At 37.7% G+C, this 16,564-nt stretch overlaps 1 protein-coding gene across 1 annotated transcript in view; it reads left to right on the forward strand.

Annotated features, from left to right (window-relative positions):
- LOC124616722 (piezo-type mechanosensitive ion channel component) overlaps window positions 1-16,564 on the forward strand; it is a 684,203-nt gene that overhangs the window by 582,070 nt on the left and 85,569 nt on the right. Inside the window, exons 37-39 of the mRNA XM_047145082.1 lie at window positions 3,860-4,026; window positions 4,110-4,499; window positions 13,186-13,333. Of these exons, the coding sequence (XP_047001038.1) occupies window positions 3,860-4,026; window positions 4,110-4,499; window positions 13,186-13,333 (705 nt within the window). The remainder of the gene's footprint in view (window positions 1-3,859; window positions 4,027-4,109; window positions 4,500-13,185; window positions 13,334-16,564) is intronic.

Below are 16,564 nucleotides of genomic sequence, written 5' to 3' on the forward strand. Positions count from 1 at the left end.
ATGTATTTTGTAACATGTGAGGACACAAGTGTAAAATTGGCTATTAACCTTTTCTCCTTGAGGCACAAATTCACTATGAATCACACCTTTGGATTGAAAAAAGGTGATGAGTGTTCGGAGTGGACAAGAAATCTATCTGATACAAATCACAGTGACTGAGGGGTCACAGCTTTCACAGGAACAACTTTACAGTATCTGGCTGCAATTTCAGTCACAACTAGATATCACAAATAGAAAATAGCAAGTAAAAGTAGCATTTAAGCATTATAACATTTAGTGCTATGTGTCATCTATTTACTGACATTTGTGATTCGTTCTAAGAGCCTTGTGCCTAATACTATAATGTATAACATGCATGTCATAGAAATGAATCAAGAAGATAATTTTCTCTGGAAAATTCTGCTCTTGGTGCTTTACCTGGCAGCAGCACTGATGTGTTTGGTTAGTGTGTGATATTGTAACCCCCGCTCCTGGAATCTCATTGTGTAGTGTAGCCTGAGGTCAAGGTTAGGTTGGAAGGTGATAATTCGGTTGAGAGTATGTGAAGCCAGTAAATGTGATTGCCAAATAAAGATTATGGAAACAAATTGATCTATCATGTGGCCTAATGTTTAAGTTCATGCCATATTTATACACACTTCATAAAAAAACTAAAACAGCAAGGTAAATTCAGAAAACATGTATTAGATAGTGGACAAGGCTCTGATGAGTATTTTGATGTGTGTTACACACACATATATATCATACATAAACTACAAAAAAGTCAAGGGGGAGGGGGTGGGCTGGTGGGTGAGGAGTACATTACATAACTTTTATCAAATGTTTAACTGTGGTGTATTCACAAGATGGATATTTTTTTGACATTATAATAAACAGGTAAACTTTTTGCATATCTTTAAGAGTTGCACTTACTGTTTCCAGTGTCAGCTTTTAACTGAAAGATCTGTACTTCCTACACTTCTCACTTGCACATCACAACTTTAAAACAAAGTCTGTATCAATAACTAGGTGGCAGAAAATTTAGGGTTAATGGAAGGCTTTAACAAGGCAGAATGGAATTTTCACTATTCACTCACAGTATGTATCACATTTGTTTATCATCCCTATTAAATAATATAACAACTTCAATGACATACCGTTGAGATACTTAGTGTGCACACCTTAGAGATGAGAGCAAATCCCTTCCATTGTATTGTCATTGTTCACCTGGTCTATACAATTTGGCAGATATGCTTGCTGGTGGCTCTTATGTTTTACTTGTGACTTATCACAATGTAATATATATGGTTATAAATTGCAGGAGTCGTATTTTAATGTTGGTGGTGTGCAGAGGGATACAAGATGTGAATTCATAAAATGTGGGCTTATACTATTACAAATTGCAAAAAAAATTGCATTTATCAAAAAGTAGCATTCATGGAAATCACTGATACTGGAAAAGTCTCAGACAAACCCATCCTAAAAGCACTGCCTAGGGCTTGCTCATGCAGGCCTTCTTCAGGTGAGGTGAAATTTTCATGTGCCCCTCACTGCTTTGTCATTTTGATTCAGGACGATACTCAGAAACCCATGTCTCATCACCTGTCACTACTCTGTCCATGAAGTCAGAATCACTTTCATGGTATTCCAACAGCTCACAACACTTCAGCACATATATTTACTTCTGTTCATCGGGCAGCACTTTTGGGACCATCTTTGTGCGCCCCTTTCTCATTCACAATTTTTATCTCAAAATGTAGTAAACATTCAATTTTGGCTTACTGCAATCTCCTCAGTATTGTACACTTAGGCATCAATACCCATTAAAAAACTTTTTACAATTGCTCTACGTTTCGTTGCATTCAGGATGTTGACAGATACCCCAAATGCTCATTGTTGATGTTTTCTCAGCCATTCCAGAACATCTTGAGTCACTTGGAAGTTCTCGATTTGGACATGGCTTCATCCTTTAAGGCTTCCCTTATGAGGACCACTACCTCAGAGCCCAATTTTTTTGAGTTGAATGCAAAATTTGATTGCATAGTGCTCCTTGATTAACCACTGCATCTCAAATCGTGATGCACCACCAAAACACACTATGTGCAAAGTGCAGTCCTCATGCTGTCATTGCCCAAAGGCAACTGAGCCAAGTCATGTTCATTAGCAAAGACATCTCACCTGCCAAAAACAGCACCGCCATAACCCTTCTGGTTCACTGGAGAATTTTTGAAACCCTGTAGTGTAGTCCAGTGAGTTACTAATTTATTAGAATGTGTACTCAAGAATGTAATTCTGTGTACTCTTTGCATTATATAGATCCTTCCTTTTCCGGTATATAGATAACTGATAGTAATCTGTGTAAAGTTACACATATGTTTTTTTAAGTATTTGAAAAAAAAAAAAAAGAAAAGAAAAATCAGCAGCTGAGTGGTGTATGAGAAGGATCAATTTTGTTGTTGTTGTTGTTGTTGTTGTTTTTCAGAGTAGCTGTTTTTCTCCTAATGTACATGAATAAAGTAATCTAGAAGTAATTGCCATAATTGTCAGCTTGAGAAGATTATTGCTAGTCATAATATGTTGTTAGTATTCTTTACAGAAGTGGCCAGCATTTGTTGCTTTTGTCTGGTAATGTATAATATCACTCATTCCGCATTCCTGAAGACTCTCCTTGATGATGGGTTTTATGAACATGGTAAATGAATGAATCAGTGAATGCTATTTTACCTCTTTTTCTAATGGTCAAGATGTTAAGTGCTCTGAGGGCCAAATGAGTTATTTAACCACAGTGTGTGAAGAGTGCAGTTCAGGATGGAGGTGGTTCTGTGATGCTTAGGATTGTTGTGTTTTTGTCCCCATACAGTAATTTGGACCCACTCATTCAAATAATGTGAACACTAATCAGGATGTGTATACAACAGTTTTGGTGACTGTCACACACTCTTGTACATCTTCTTTGTGAGTGTGCTGTGGATAGTCTTATATTTCAAGTTACCAACAGTCATATTTACAGACTTGCACACATACATTCCAGGTTTTACAAACACTCAGGCACCCTATCAAGCCTCAAATGGTCCACCAAATCACCCATCTTAGTTTTATAGAAATTGTTTGGGGTAATTTGGAGCAGTAGATAAAACATGGGTAGTAATATCCCCACAAACTGGTAGCTCTGTGTAAGGCTGTTCTAGCTTGAGTGCCCACCCACAGGCAACCAGGCAGTTACAGGAAGAAGTGGTCAAAGAGCTGACATGCAGTCAGTCAGTCAGTCAGTCAGTCAGTCAACATATCTGAAGAAACTCTTGCTTACAAATTCAAGACCATAACTAAGGGTAGAGCTGGTGGTATATTGTATTAGCACAGTGTCTTCTGGGAGTAACTCATTTTCTTGTCAGTTGTGCTTATGATATATTTCTTTCTTCTGTCCTCCTCTCTAGATGTTAATTATTTTACAATGCCAAAATTACCTCCTTATAGCAGAAAAAGCTTTTCTATTCGCCATGAAATCATATTTGACTATGCAAGGTGTCATAGTGTGCTGATTAACACTTGTTTTTAGCAGGTTAAAGAACAACATAACGTGCTGGTTACTTTTTCTTTTCATATGAAATTGTTGCCTTATTTTAACAGCTAGAGTTGGGAAATTGTGACCACAGAGCAGAAGGATAGTATGAGAACTTTGTGACTCAGTGTTCATTGATGAGTCTAGAAGTTACTTGCGGCTGTAGTAACACTGAGTGCAGGAAATAGACAGAACTTCAAATAGGACAATGTCAAGATTTTTTCTGCAGCTAGTCTTTTGTGAAAAGAAAATGTTTCCGTTGTCATGACTCTTTTTAAATGATGTAGTGTAATGAAAATTATCTGTCTCTTCTTGTTGCAGGTAATAGTTGTCCTCAAGTGTATGTTCCAGTTTGAATTGTTACCCTGGAACCAGCAAGCTGTGCCAGACAATGCACCCTTTTTTCCTCCAAGAATTCTAGGTATTGAACGTAAAAGTCATTATGCAGTTTATGACTTATTGTTGTTGCTTGTGGCATTTTTTCACAGGTAAAAATCCTGCATTTCATATTATGTTGTATTTGGTATAGGAGACATACAAGAAATTTATCAACTATGTGTATTCTTCACAGATTCATGCTGAAGTCCCTTGGACTGTGGAAAAGTTCATACCAAGATACAGAAGAATTTGTGAAAGGTGAAGAGGTTTATGAACTTCTGGAAGATGAAGATTCACAGTCTGTTGATCAAAGGAAGACTGCCTCAGAGAGATCAGGTTCAACGGCAGATGACAGAAGTATTCATTCACAAATGAGGCCCAGAGATGGTATGGGATCCTTCCGTAGGAGAAGAAGTACAAATTATGATATTATGACGACAGGTGGTCGTAAGCTTGCATTTTCAAGAGGATTTCCAGATGAAGTCATTCCAAGAGAAGCAGGAAGCCGGAGAGCTACCCTTATTGTTGTCAAAACGGAGGATGCTGAGCCATTTCAACATATTACTCAAGTTATGCTTGAAGCGTAAGTATTACATTAAGTTGTAATAAGCTTCATACTCTTATGACACAGTTTGTGCTGAATACTGAGAATGATCCAGGAATACAGTGAAAATAATTCTTAGTTTTCATATTAAATATACATTGCAACAAACCCCCTCCCCTGCCTATTTTCAAAGTTCATATGTGCACTGTGTGATCAAAAGTATCTGGACACCTGACTGAAAATGACTTGAAAGTTCGTGGCACCCACCATCGGTAATGCTGGAATTCAGTATGGTGTTGGCCCACCCTTAGCCTTGATGACAGCTTCCACTCCCACAGGCGTATGTTCAACCAGTTCTGGAAGGTTTCTTGGGGAATGGCAGCCCATTCTTCACGGAGTGCTGCACTGAGAAGAGGTATCGATGTCAGTCGGTAAGGCCTGGCACGAAGTCAGCGTTCCAAAACATCCCAAAGGTGTTGTATAGGATTCAGGTCAGGACTCTGTGCAGGCCAGTCCAGTACAGGAATGTTATTGTCATGTAACCACGCCGCTATAGGCTTTATGAACAGGTGCTCGATCGTGTTGAAAGACGCAATCACCATCCCCGAATTGCTCTTCAACAGTGAGAAGCAAGAATGTGCTTAAAACATCAATGTAGGCCTGTGCTGTGATAGTGCCACGCAAAACAACAAGGGGTGCAAGTCCCCTCCATGAAAAACAAGACCACACCATAACACCAGCACCTCCGAATTTTACTGTTGGCACTCCACATGCTGGCAGATGATGTTCACCGGGCATTCATCATACCCACACGCTGCCATCAGATCACCACATTGTGTACCATGAATCATCACTCCACACAACTTTTTTTCCACTGTTCAGTCGTCCAATGTTTACATGCCTTACACCAAGTGAGGCATCATTTGGCATTTTCTGGTGTCATGTGTGGCTTATGAGCAGCCACTCGACCATGAAATCCAAGTTTTCTCACCTCCCGCCTAACTGTCATAGTACTTGCAGCGAATCCTTATGCAGTTTGGAATTCCTGTGTGACAGTCTGGATAGATGTCTGCCTATTACACATTACGACCCTCTTCAACTGTTGGCGGTCTCTGTCAGTTAACAGACTAGGTCGGCCTGTATACTTTTGTTCTGTACATGTCCCTTCACATTTCCACTTCACTATCACATCAGAAACAGTGGACTTAGGTATGTTTAGGAGTGTGGAAATCTTGGATACAGACGTATGACGCAAGTGACACGCAATCACCTGTCAATGTTCGAAGTCCGTGAGTTCCACGGAGTGCCCTGTTCTGCTCTCCCATGATGTCTAATGACTACTGAGGTCCCTGATATGGAGTACTTGGCAGTAGGTGGCAGCACAATGCACCTAATATGAAAAATGAATGTTTTTGGGAGTGTCCAGATACTTTTGATCACATAGTGTAGCTTGAGCTGAGCATTTTTAATATTATTCTACTTTCCATTGTTTGATTTTGGAAGTATCAGATATAGACCTCTTCACTGTATTATGCAGTATCTGATGGAAGAGACAGCTTTAGCACAATGTTCATTTTTGTAAATAAATTCCACTCTTCTCTGATGTGTGTATGTGTGTAATGATTCTGAATCAAAATCAGGAGTGCTTCTTCAGTATACTCTTCTGATACCTTCCAAAGTCAATCCTATCATTCTACAGCTTTGGAGTTTATTCCTGAACCTACGTGTTGCTCTGACCTTTGGCTGGTGAAACACACAACATATACAAATGCATTTATAGGTTCTTCCACTCCCACAGTTACTGCAATCACCGTCCCATCTCAAAGACACTTGTTGCCCCTTGAAAATAATAAATCTGCACAGTAGTTGCATTATCCAGTATAATAATTTCTTATGCAGTTGTACTATTAATGAGTTTCATTAATCGGAAAGGCAAAGGCATTGTTATACATCACTCTTCTGGAGTGGTAAGTAATACCACATATTTCGTCACTTAGATGAATCAACTTAGGACAAGTTCATTCATTGTATTTTAGACATGTATTAATTTGTGCAAATAAGTAATGAGTTTCACAATTGCTGTTGATCCCGTACATGGAAAAATCTCTGCCTACTGCTACCTTATAGAAGTAATACTTCAAACAATGAAAATTCGGGATGGAATGTAACAATATTAGAGAATGAAAGTTGCTACTCACCATATAGCTGAGATACTGAGTCGTGATAGGCACAACAAAAAGATTCACGCAAAATTTAGCTTTTGGCCATTAAGGTCTTTGGTTTCAGTTGTCTGAGACTGCAGACGTGTGTGCAAGTTGCGTTTGCATGAGTGCACGTGTGTCTATCGGTCTTAATGGCCAAAAGCTACAATTGTGTGAATCTTTTTGTTGTGCCTATCGTGACTCAGTGTCTCCACTATATGGTGAGTAGCAACTTTCCTTCTCTATTATTGTTACAAAAGTAATACTTCCCTTTTTAAGAATACAGCAATAAGATCTGCTTTCCTTTCCTAGCTGTTTTGCTATTTTTCTTAATACAATAATGCATGAGTGATTAAGTATAGTGCTTCTATATACGCACACATTATTTTCGTAACTGAAATTACATCCTTATTTAAGAACTACCACTTCATTTATTTTCTCGGTATCTGTATATCATTTCGTATCCACTGTGTTTTCCTCTCTGAGCAACTGCAGCACAGTTTTCTTAATGTTCCTTTAAAAATCTAATTATAAGATCATCTTTGTTTTTAGGTATAATTATAAGATATTGTGTAGATGCTGAGTCGTGATAGGCACAGTAAAAAGGTTCACACAATTAAAGCTTTCAGCCATTAAGGCCTTTGTCAGCAGTAGACGCACATACACACACGCAAACACACACACTCACATAAACACAACTTTCACACACATCTGCAGTCTCAGAGAGCTGAGACCACACTGCGAACAGCCAGCAGCACCAGTGCATGATGGGAGTGGTGACTGGGTGGAGGGGGGGGGGGGGAGGGGGGGGGGTGTAAGGAGGAGGCTGGGGCAGGGAGGAGGAGAGATAGTATGGTGGGAATGGCGGATAGTCAAGTGTTGCAGTTTAGATGGAGGGCAGGAGAGAAGATGCGGAGGGGGGAGGGGGTAAGAAGGGGAAAGGAGAGAAAATAAAAGATTGGGTGTAGCGGTGAAATGACGGCAGTGTAGTGCTAGAATGGGAACAGGGAGGGGGATGGATGGGTGAGGACAGTGACTAACGACAGTTGAGGCCAGGAGGGCTACGGGAATGTATTGCAGGCTAAGTTACAACCTGCACAATTCAGATAAGCTGGTGTTGGTGGGAAGGATCCGTGTGGCACAGGCTGTGAAGCAGACATTAAGGTGAGGGATATCATGTTTGGCAGCATGTTCAGCAACAGGGTGGTTCACTTGTGTCTTGGCCACAGTTTGTCGGTGACCGTTTATACGGACTGACAGCTTGTTGGTTGTCATGCCTACATAGAATGCAGCACAGAGGTTGCAGCTTAGCTTGTACATCACACGGCTGGTTTCACAGGTAGTCCTGCCTTTAATGAGATAGGTGATGTTAGATACTGGACTGGAATAAGTGGTGGTAGGAGGAAACCCTTGCCCTGCAGGAACTTGAGCAACATGCACAACACCACCTCAAAAAGCTCTCCATCCTACTCACTTCCTACTCCCACCTTGGAGTACCACTGTCCACCACTTCTACGACGACCTCCAAACCTCCCCCACGCCCCCTCATAGCTGACAAACCCTGTCTTGTAGACCTACTACATTTACCCCACCCTCCAAAACTCCCTCCCACCACCATACAGAACACAGAACCTAAACAGACCCGCAACACAGTTATGAACCTTTCCTCCAGAAACCTTTGTCCCACAGAAATATCAGTCCTTTCCAAAGGCCTCACCTTTTGCGCCACTCCCAAATTCAACCATGCTGGACTAGTTAAAGACCTCAGCATCATTCCCCAAATCCCTCAAAATGCAAACTTACCTTACATTTGCAGAAAGAACCGCAGTCCACCATCTAAAAACTGATCCCGACCTTATAATCCTACCTGCAGACAAAGACTCCACCACCGTTGTTTTGAACCACAAGGATTACGTAGCAAAAGGACTACAACTGTACTGCTCCATCCCAATACTCATATCGGGCTAGACCTATCGACTACTTACTGCCTTTTGCTTAAAAGAGGCCTGAGACATCCTTCCTTCTACCACAAATCTCCCTTTTCATTTCTTCTTTCCTCTCAAAAAATATCTCCCATCATTAGTAATGTACAATTTAAATTTAAAAGTATAACTGAATCTTGCTCTTTTTCTTACCATCAGTACTTCTCTCACTTTTTTTATTGCTAATTTGAAGTCATTAGTACACAATCTTAAAACAAAATCAGGCATTTCAGCTAAGTCAACCTTAAATACTATTTGGTACCTAAAGTCGTTGCGATCAAACAATTTTTAAAAAAATTTTCTTTTTAAAATTCAGTCTTGATCGCACCACGTATGCTACAAGAACATAGGTGACCAGTTTCGGTCATATCAATGACCATCATCAGACCTGTAATTTAATTTAGAAAGTAATAGAAACTTTACTAGATTGACAATAAAATATGACAAAATGCTTATAAGGATAAAATACAATAAGATTAGTTGTACCCATGGCATCCTTCGAAGATGGTAGGTGGAGCACTCTTCTCAGCTGCTGTGATGTCAGCTGGTGCCAGCAAGTGACGGGCATACGCTTAAATACAAAGATACTCCGCCTACCTCTTCTCCCTCTACCTCACGTCAACCATTCAGTGTAAAATGGGTTCACATAATTGTCAAAACGTAAAAAAAAAGTTATGTATAAAATATCTCTTTACAACCATGGAAATACTTAAATATTGTATAAAATATCAGTTAAAAGCTTTAAAATAATTATACAGACATCTACTCAGTGTGCCCTCTATGGGCTAAGATGCTACTACCACAATGGTTTCAAAGTCAACGATGTTGTAAAGGTCTTTGGCATTGCGGCATCATATCGATATGTGAGTTGTGGAATGATCAGCTGCAGAGTGCTATGATATTACATACACTTTTTAAAATGTCATAAAACTGATTTATTAAAAATGGAGTCGTATTTCATAATATTTCTAGTTGGAAGTTTAAGATTGTGATATAAATATTTATGTACTGTTCTAAGGTACATTTCTGCCATGGATACAACTGGGTCCTATTATTTTCTGAACAAAAGAGTACATGCGTGTTCATAGAATTTTGTCAAAGAGATCATAAAAATGTTTTTCACGAAAATCCAACTGTTCATTGAGAAGCAATGATGGTTCATCTCCATAATGGGCATATATCTCGATCTCCTAAAATATTCATTCCATTATTACAATTATCACCAGTGGCAAATAAAGTTAATATGAGACAGACAGACTGAATCTGGCATAGGTGTATACTTGCAGTCGAGATATCTTAAAGACTAATTAGTCCATATGCATGTCCCACTTAAAGTTGTCCTGAATTATGATTCCCAAGAAATACATCTATTTTCCTTTTTTACAATTACATTTCCTATGAATAACTTCATACCATGGTGTTAAATTCCATTACTGCAGTCTTTGAAGCACTAACATTCAGATGGATTGTATTGAAATACTTGATTATTTCATTCATAACACTGTTGCACAACACCCCTAAACTATTGTAAGCTTTGTGTATGCTCACAATTGGTGTATCGTCTTCAAACAGTACTTCGTATCATTAACATAAATTAAGAAAAGTAGGGGTTCTAACATGAAACCTTGTGACAGTCCATATTTGATACCAATTACTTAGCATACGAATGACCCACTCTGTGCATTGAGCAATGTATATTGTTCTGTTGCTCCTATATGATTATATTAATTCATAGGCTGTTCCTTAACACTAAGGATCCACAGCTTGTCAAGTAATTTAGTGATGTTGACATAACCAACAGCTTTTCCAAGACCAAGGAATTTCTTTGTTCTCTATGCCAGTTGTTATTTTGTCTGCTAACTGTGCTATGGCTATTCAAGTTGGCTTGTTTTTCATAAAGCCATTCAGATTTTCAAATGTTAGATTGTGTTGACTCAGGTATGTCATTAGTCTGGTGTAAATAACTTTCTTAATTACCTAAGAAAATCCATGTAAAGTTGAAACGAGTTGATAGTTTTCAGTTTTAGATTTAGCACTTTTCTTGTAAATTGGGGTTATTTGTGCTATTTTTAGATTGTGTGGGAAACTACCTGATGTAATTCATTATTTACTGCTGTTGCCATGATATCAGACATTTTGTCATGCACCTTTTGAATGTGGTGATAGACAACCCATCATAACCTTTGATATTGTATTGTTTAATTACCTTATTATTTATTTTACCTCCTTGCTGCTAGTTGCACCATGTATGTGCTTTGTTTAACTGGATTGCCCGTATTTCCATCCTACAGTGTCACTGATGGGTTTTCCAGCAGAACAAAATACTCATTAAAAACACTTGTGATTGACGTATGTCCCATCAGTTTAGTTGTAATGGTGTACTAAACTTAAGTAATTCCTCCCACAGAGATCTTTCACAGACAGTACATGATGATAAAGGTGTATTAACAGATAACCCATTATTTTGCTGAACCTTTTTTCAATTAAATTATTCAAATGTTCTTCCTACGTTGCAAATGTGGATCCTTTCAGGGAAAGGAAAAAATAGTGTAGTTTGGTGTTTTTCCATGAATTCCTAGGCTTAGGCCATAGAATTGAAAACTGTAGAGTTTGTCTAAATGGGTCAGTGGACCACTATGTCTCAGAGGCTGCTGCCTAGGTAACTTGTGTGGGTTGCACAGAAAAGTAATTAGAATAGGCGACTCTCAATCCATTCCAGGTAATGGTAGCTGTAGGAGACACCAAACTATACATCACAGATAAGAATTCTTAAAACCCTAGCAACAGACTTTCAAAGCATTCTCAATAAAGTACCAAAATTTAAAGCTCTCCTAAAAAGCTATGGAATGCACATAATACGAGGTTCAGAAAGCTGCCTCAAACTATTAGAATGACTGCAGTGAGACTTTTGGGATGGATCTTAATGTATATCAAAAGGATAGACTAATGGGAAATGTAGGTGATGTAGTTATAACAGTACACAAGAAATTCAGATCCACTGAAAAGCCCAGCAAAAGCTTTGTATCTTGGGACTATAACATTGATGCATTTCAATTTAAATCAGTCAGCTCTTGCAAATGTTTGTGTTAGGATGCTATCAGTATACAAGGAAGACTCATTTCAAAACATTTGTGTATCATATCTCAGATCATATTCAACTGTATGGGAGCCATGCCAGATAGGACTAATAGGCGATATTGAACATAAACAGAAGAGGACAGCACAAATGGTTAAGGTTTGTTTGACTATGAGAAGAGCCTCCTGTAAATGCTGGAAACTTCATTTAGTACACACTTGAAGATCAGAACTATCTTGCAGAAGCCTATTTATTTTACTATGTTTCAAGAATGAGTATTAAGTGAAGAATCTAGGAATATATCGCAGCCCCTATAGTGCTTCTGAAGGGATTGTGACAATGAGATTAGACTAATCACAGCATGCGCAGAGGCAGTTAAACAGACTTTCCTCTTGCACTTCATGCTTAAATGGAATGCAAAGAAATTCTTTTACGTGTTGCATTGGGAGATAGCTGTTGACAATCTGGTATTAAACACTTTAAAAAAAATTACAATCCTCATTATACACATTCAGCTTGGCAAAATGGCTGAAGTATTGTCATGTAACCACATAATGACTGCTGTGGCATGACTTCATCAAAACATTATGGAAGTCTACAATCATGTGACATATTAAAACCCACCAGGAAGTTTCAAATCGGCACACACTCCACTCTAGAGTGAAAATTTCATTCTACGTGGTATATTGTTGTTACTGTTTATTGTGCTAAAATTAATATCATAGCTTTGAATTTCAATAATCTCTTTGTACAATGTGGTGTTGTAGTGATCTGATTTTTTAAAAAATAGTACTCACTTAAATTTGCTACCCAGTCAGAATCATTCTCGTGTTTCTTTAACCAGGTACTGTTGCTATCAAAATGTATGTTGTATTCCCCTATTTTCAAAGCATTTATTGTTAGAGACTTGGCCAGTTATATTATAGCATTTCAAGATATCTTCAGATGTAAAAGATCAAATACCAGGCAGAAAAAATAATCCTTTGATTTCAACACTGTAATTGTCAAAGATGGCAGCTTTACCAGATTGTCTCAGGATGTATGCTTCTGGTGTTCTTATGGTTATCCACCTAAGCATTAGGCCGCACTCTCAAGGAGACCAGTTGCTCATAGCCAGAGAGATGATCATCATCTTTTGCTGTCCTTAGGAGCTATCTAATTTCTTTGCTGTTAGGTAGAATTTACATTGGATATTTGTAATTATTGATAAATCAGTGTTGTAATATACAGAAAATAGGCAGAAAAACAATAACAGTGGCCTCCCCACTTACTTGAACTGTGAAGCTGCAATCAAGCAGCTGTTTATTTTTAATGTTTCCTCATCATTTTCAGATCATATTTCACCTTTGCCACATCATTTATACAATTTTTTCTCATGTTATATTGTTATATTATTGTAAATATTACTTATTGCTGTAGGTAGTGCCAAATTCGTGTAGTAAAAAATGTTTAATTTCTTGCTTTAGGGGCAAAAGATACGTGAATGCTGTTCAAGAATTCTTCCATCAGCTTTTGCATCCAAGCCTTCAAGTCACTGCTGATGTTTATGCATACATGTTCATGTGCGATTTCTTCAATTTTATAATTGTCATCATGGGATTTGCTTCATTTGGGGTGAGTAGTCATAGATGATCATGTACGCTGGTGCCATTGTTATAAATGTAGAATATAGCATTATGTTGATGACCCATAGTTCCTGAGATTTCTTGTATTTTTCTTATGTGATAGGCTGGGTTGGAAGTTCCATTCTTCTTGAGATGTAGAACAGTGGTTCTCGTTAATCCTGGGTCAGTATTGTACAGAAGGAAAAAGCATCAACCCAACTGGGTGGCTGGAGTTTTATATATAATTTTTTTCCCAGTTTGAATGGTTAAAGCCACTTCACAAACAGCAGATATGTCACATGATTAATATAGCACACCTATCTTCACTGTGCTATTTAAAACCAACAGTCTACACTGAAATACTCAGCTATGTTAACACTTGCATGGCAAAGTTCTGGTCACAAAGTTGATATTTCTGTTGTGGCATTTCATTTTATTGATACAGTAATGCAATCACTGTGGCTTTTGATGTCGGGCTACTACAGTGCATCAGTCACCCTTGTAAAGTCTACGTACTGTACCATTCTGCTCTGCCTTAATCAGTTCATTGTCATTCTACATTTGCACTTTGCAAGGGAATAAGGGAAGGATATATCACAGCACAGCAACGCGGAAAATTGACTCTGTAAGTACTGCATGTGTTAACATATTGTGTTTCAAGCAGATGTTCAGCTGTTTTTGCCAAATAATACCTCATTTATAACTCTTCCTTCAGTGCTACTATGTCTTTAATATTTAGATCTGGTAATCTTCAAATATCAGTTGCACACAAATCAACTTGGTGGGTGGCAGATCACACAGCTACATATTCTAAAATGTTTTTAACTTGGTTTTAGCTGTTCAAGCTAAGGCAGTTGAGTAGATCTTCATATTTTACCCAAGAATTAATCTGTTTAGATTTAATATTCATTCTGTGTATACTAAACAAAGAGGTTTTGTAATTTGAAGTAATTAAAAATATTATGATAATAATAATAATAATAATAATTAAAATTATAAATTTATCCAAGGGCTGTTCAGTAAGCAACCTTCCAAGGAATAAAGGTATGTTTTTCTTTAAAAAAAAAAATTTCGAATATAGTCCCTTTTTTGGAGTGAACATTCTTTCCAACATCTCAGCCTTTCTTTTTAAGCTCTGAAAAAAATAGGAATTGCTATGCTTTTCAGAATATGCCTGAATCGAAGAATACCATCTCATATGAGCACTTTTTTAACTGCAAGTCATTTCTTCATATAAGGGGACAAAAACAAATCACAGTAAGACAGTTTGGGTGGATATGGGGACTGCAGTTCATGCAGTTTTGTGACAACTTCAGATGAATGTGCTGGCACATTGTTGCAGGAAAACAATATTTAATTCATCAAATGGGGTCATGTTGCCTTCAGTTTCTTGCTTAAGTGCTTCAGTATCTCTCTGTTTTATATTCTCGATTAATCATTTTTTGGTTATCAGAGGAGCTTATGTTTGTAACACCTTTTGCATCCCACTAATTTTATGCTCAGTGGAGCTGTCCTTGTCATTTTTTGAAACAGATTCACTGGAAGCAACCCATTATTTTGATTACTGCTTAGTTTTAGGAATGTAATGATGAATGCAGCTCATATCATTGATGGCAACTCAATGCAAAAAGTCTTTTGATCTCGATTAGATTGCTTCAAACCCAGCTCCAGAGTTGAAAACCACACTCACTTGTTGTCAGCAACTGTGGCAAACTATGACCTCTGCTACAATCAAGCAGCAAGAATCATGTTGTGTTGGTAATGTGTTTCTTTTCGTTGTGCCTGTCTGCAACTTAACATGTCTTCTTTACAATAAGTAGCAATCTGTCTTTTCCTGATAATGTTGCTATTCCAACCTGGAGTTCCCACTGTTAGATTTTCCTAACTGTATTCCTTGATAGTGAAGGATCAACAGAAAGTACATCGAATATTGCTTTCATTTCAGCATACATTTTCCCATTAAAAGAAAAAGTGAATCACAAAGAAACCAAATATTTTCACTGGTTGATTATGCTAATCATTTTACTGCATGTATGCTGCAGATGAGTCAAATGTTATCCAGTACTCAGATTATGAATATTTTTAAGAAGATATAAATCAGCGAGTTTTGCCAAGAAATTTTCTTGTGGAGCAGGAGCCCTTGAAAATTCTTCAGATTCTCTTAAACTGTACTTTGTATGATTCTCAGAAAATTATTGAAAAGAAGTATTCCTGAACAATAGAGATGCACAGGTGCCAAAGGAAACACATTTTGCTTTTGTGAAACTTTCATTCTTGTAGTGTTGATACTAAAATGTGAACTGTTTATTAAATAAAAACAGTATGGAGTTTATAGCAAGTTTTGATGAGGAATAATAAATCAATAAGAAATTGCTCATATACCAAATTCTATCAACATGTTCCCGTAGCACGTTCTTAATGTACTAAGAAGAAACTGTTTGTATAACCAATTCTGTGAACATCTTCCTGCAGCATGTTCTTGAATTAAAACTGCAAATATCATCATTTTGATCTCAGAAAACTGTAGAATGGCTCAAGGTGTTAACCCAAAAAATGGTCTGTTTGATGTTCTGGAAGGAAGGTAAGCAAAATATACCCTTTTTGGTAAAAATTTTCATTGTCTATGTACATTAGACAATATCTGCATTGCAAATAAAGATTGAATGAAAAAATATTTACTTAGACATTTCATCAATTCAGGAAATGCTCCTCCCATTGTTTTTGTTGTCAAATCATAATATCAAAAATTTACAGCTGTCAAACTCTTCTGTTAACAGTCCCCACGTGTTCCACAAGTCCACTGGAGCAATGCATTTTACATTATTTGAGTTGCATATTGGGAGTTTTCTCAATGTTACATGAGAATGGATTGCCTAAAAATGATTTAGCAATTAATTAATTTAATTTGATGCGCTTTATAAATCGCACAGTGGGAAGTCAAGGACAGAATAACAGCAATACGGAAAGGCTGGATTGCTACTGTGGCTTTGTGGCTCATTGGTATAGTACCAGACTACAAATCCAAAGGTCTTGGATTCATCTCCAGTCAGTCCTAGGATTTTTATCTGTCACTTGGCACTTCTTTCACCCTGGCGATGTATGTGATTGTGAGTTGCACCGTGGTTCAGAAGCCACATTAAACTGTAGGTCTTTCTCTAACTGGCTAGGTAAATCAGCTCAAAGGTTGGAGGAACGCAATAGCATACCACCTTTAATAGGACCATACCTAGTAAATCATTGT

This window comes from Schistocerca americana, chromosome 5 (genome assembly GCF_021461395.2).
Source record: "Schistocerca americana isolate TAMUIC-IGC-003095 chromosome 5, iqSchAmer2.1, whole genome shotgun sequence".
Lineage (NCBI taxonomy): Eukaryota > Metazoa > Arthropoda > Insecta > Orthoptera > Acrididae > Schistocerca > Schistocerca americana.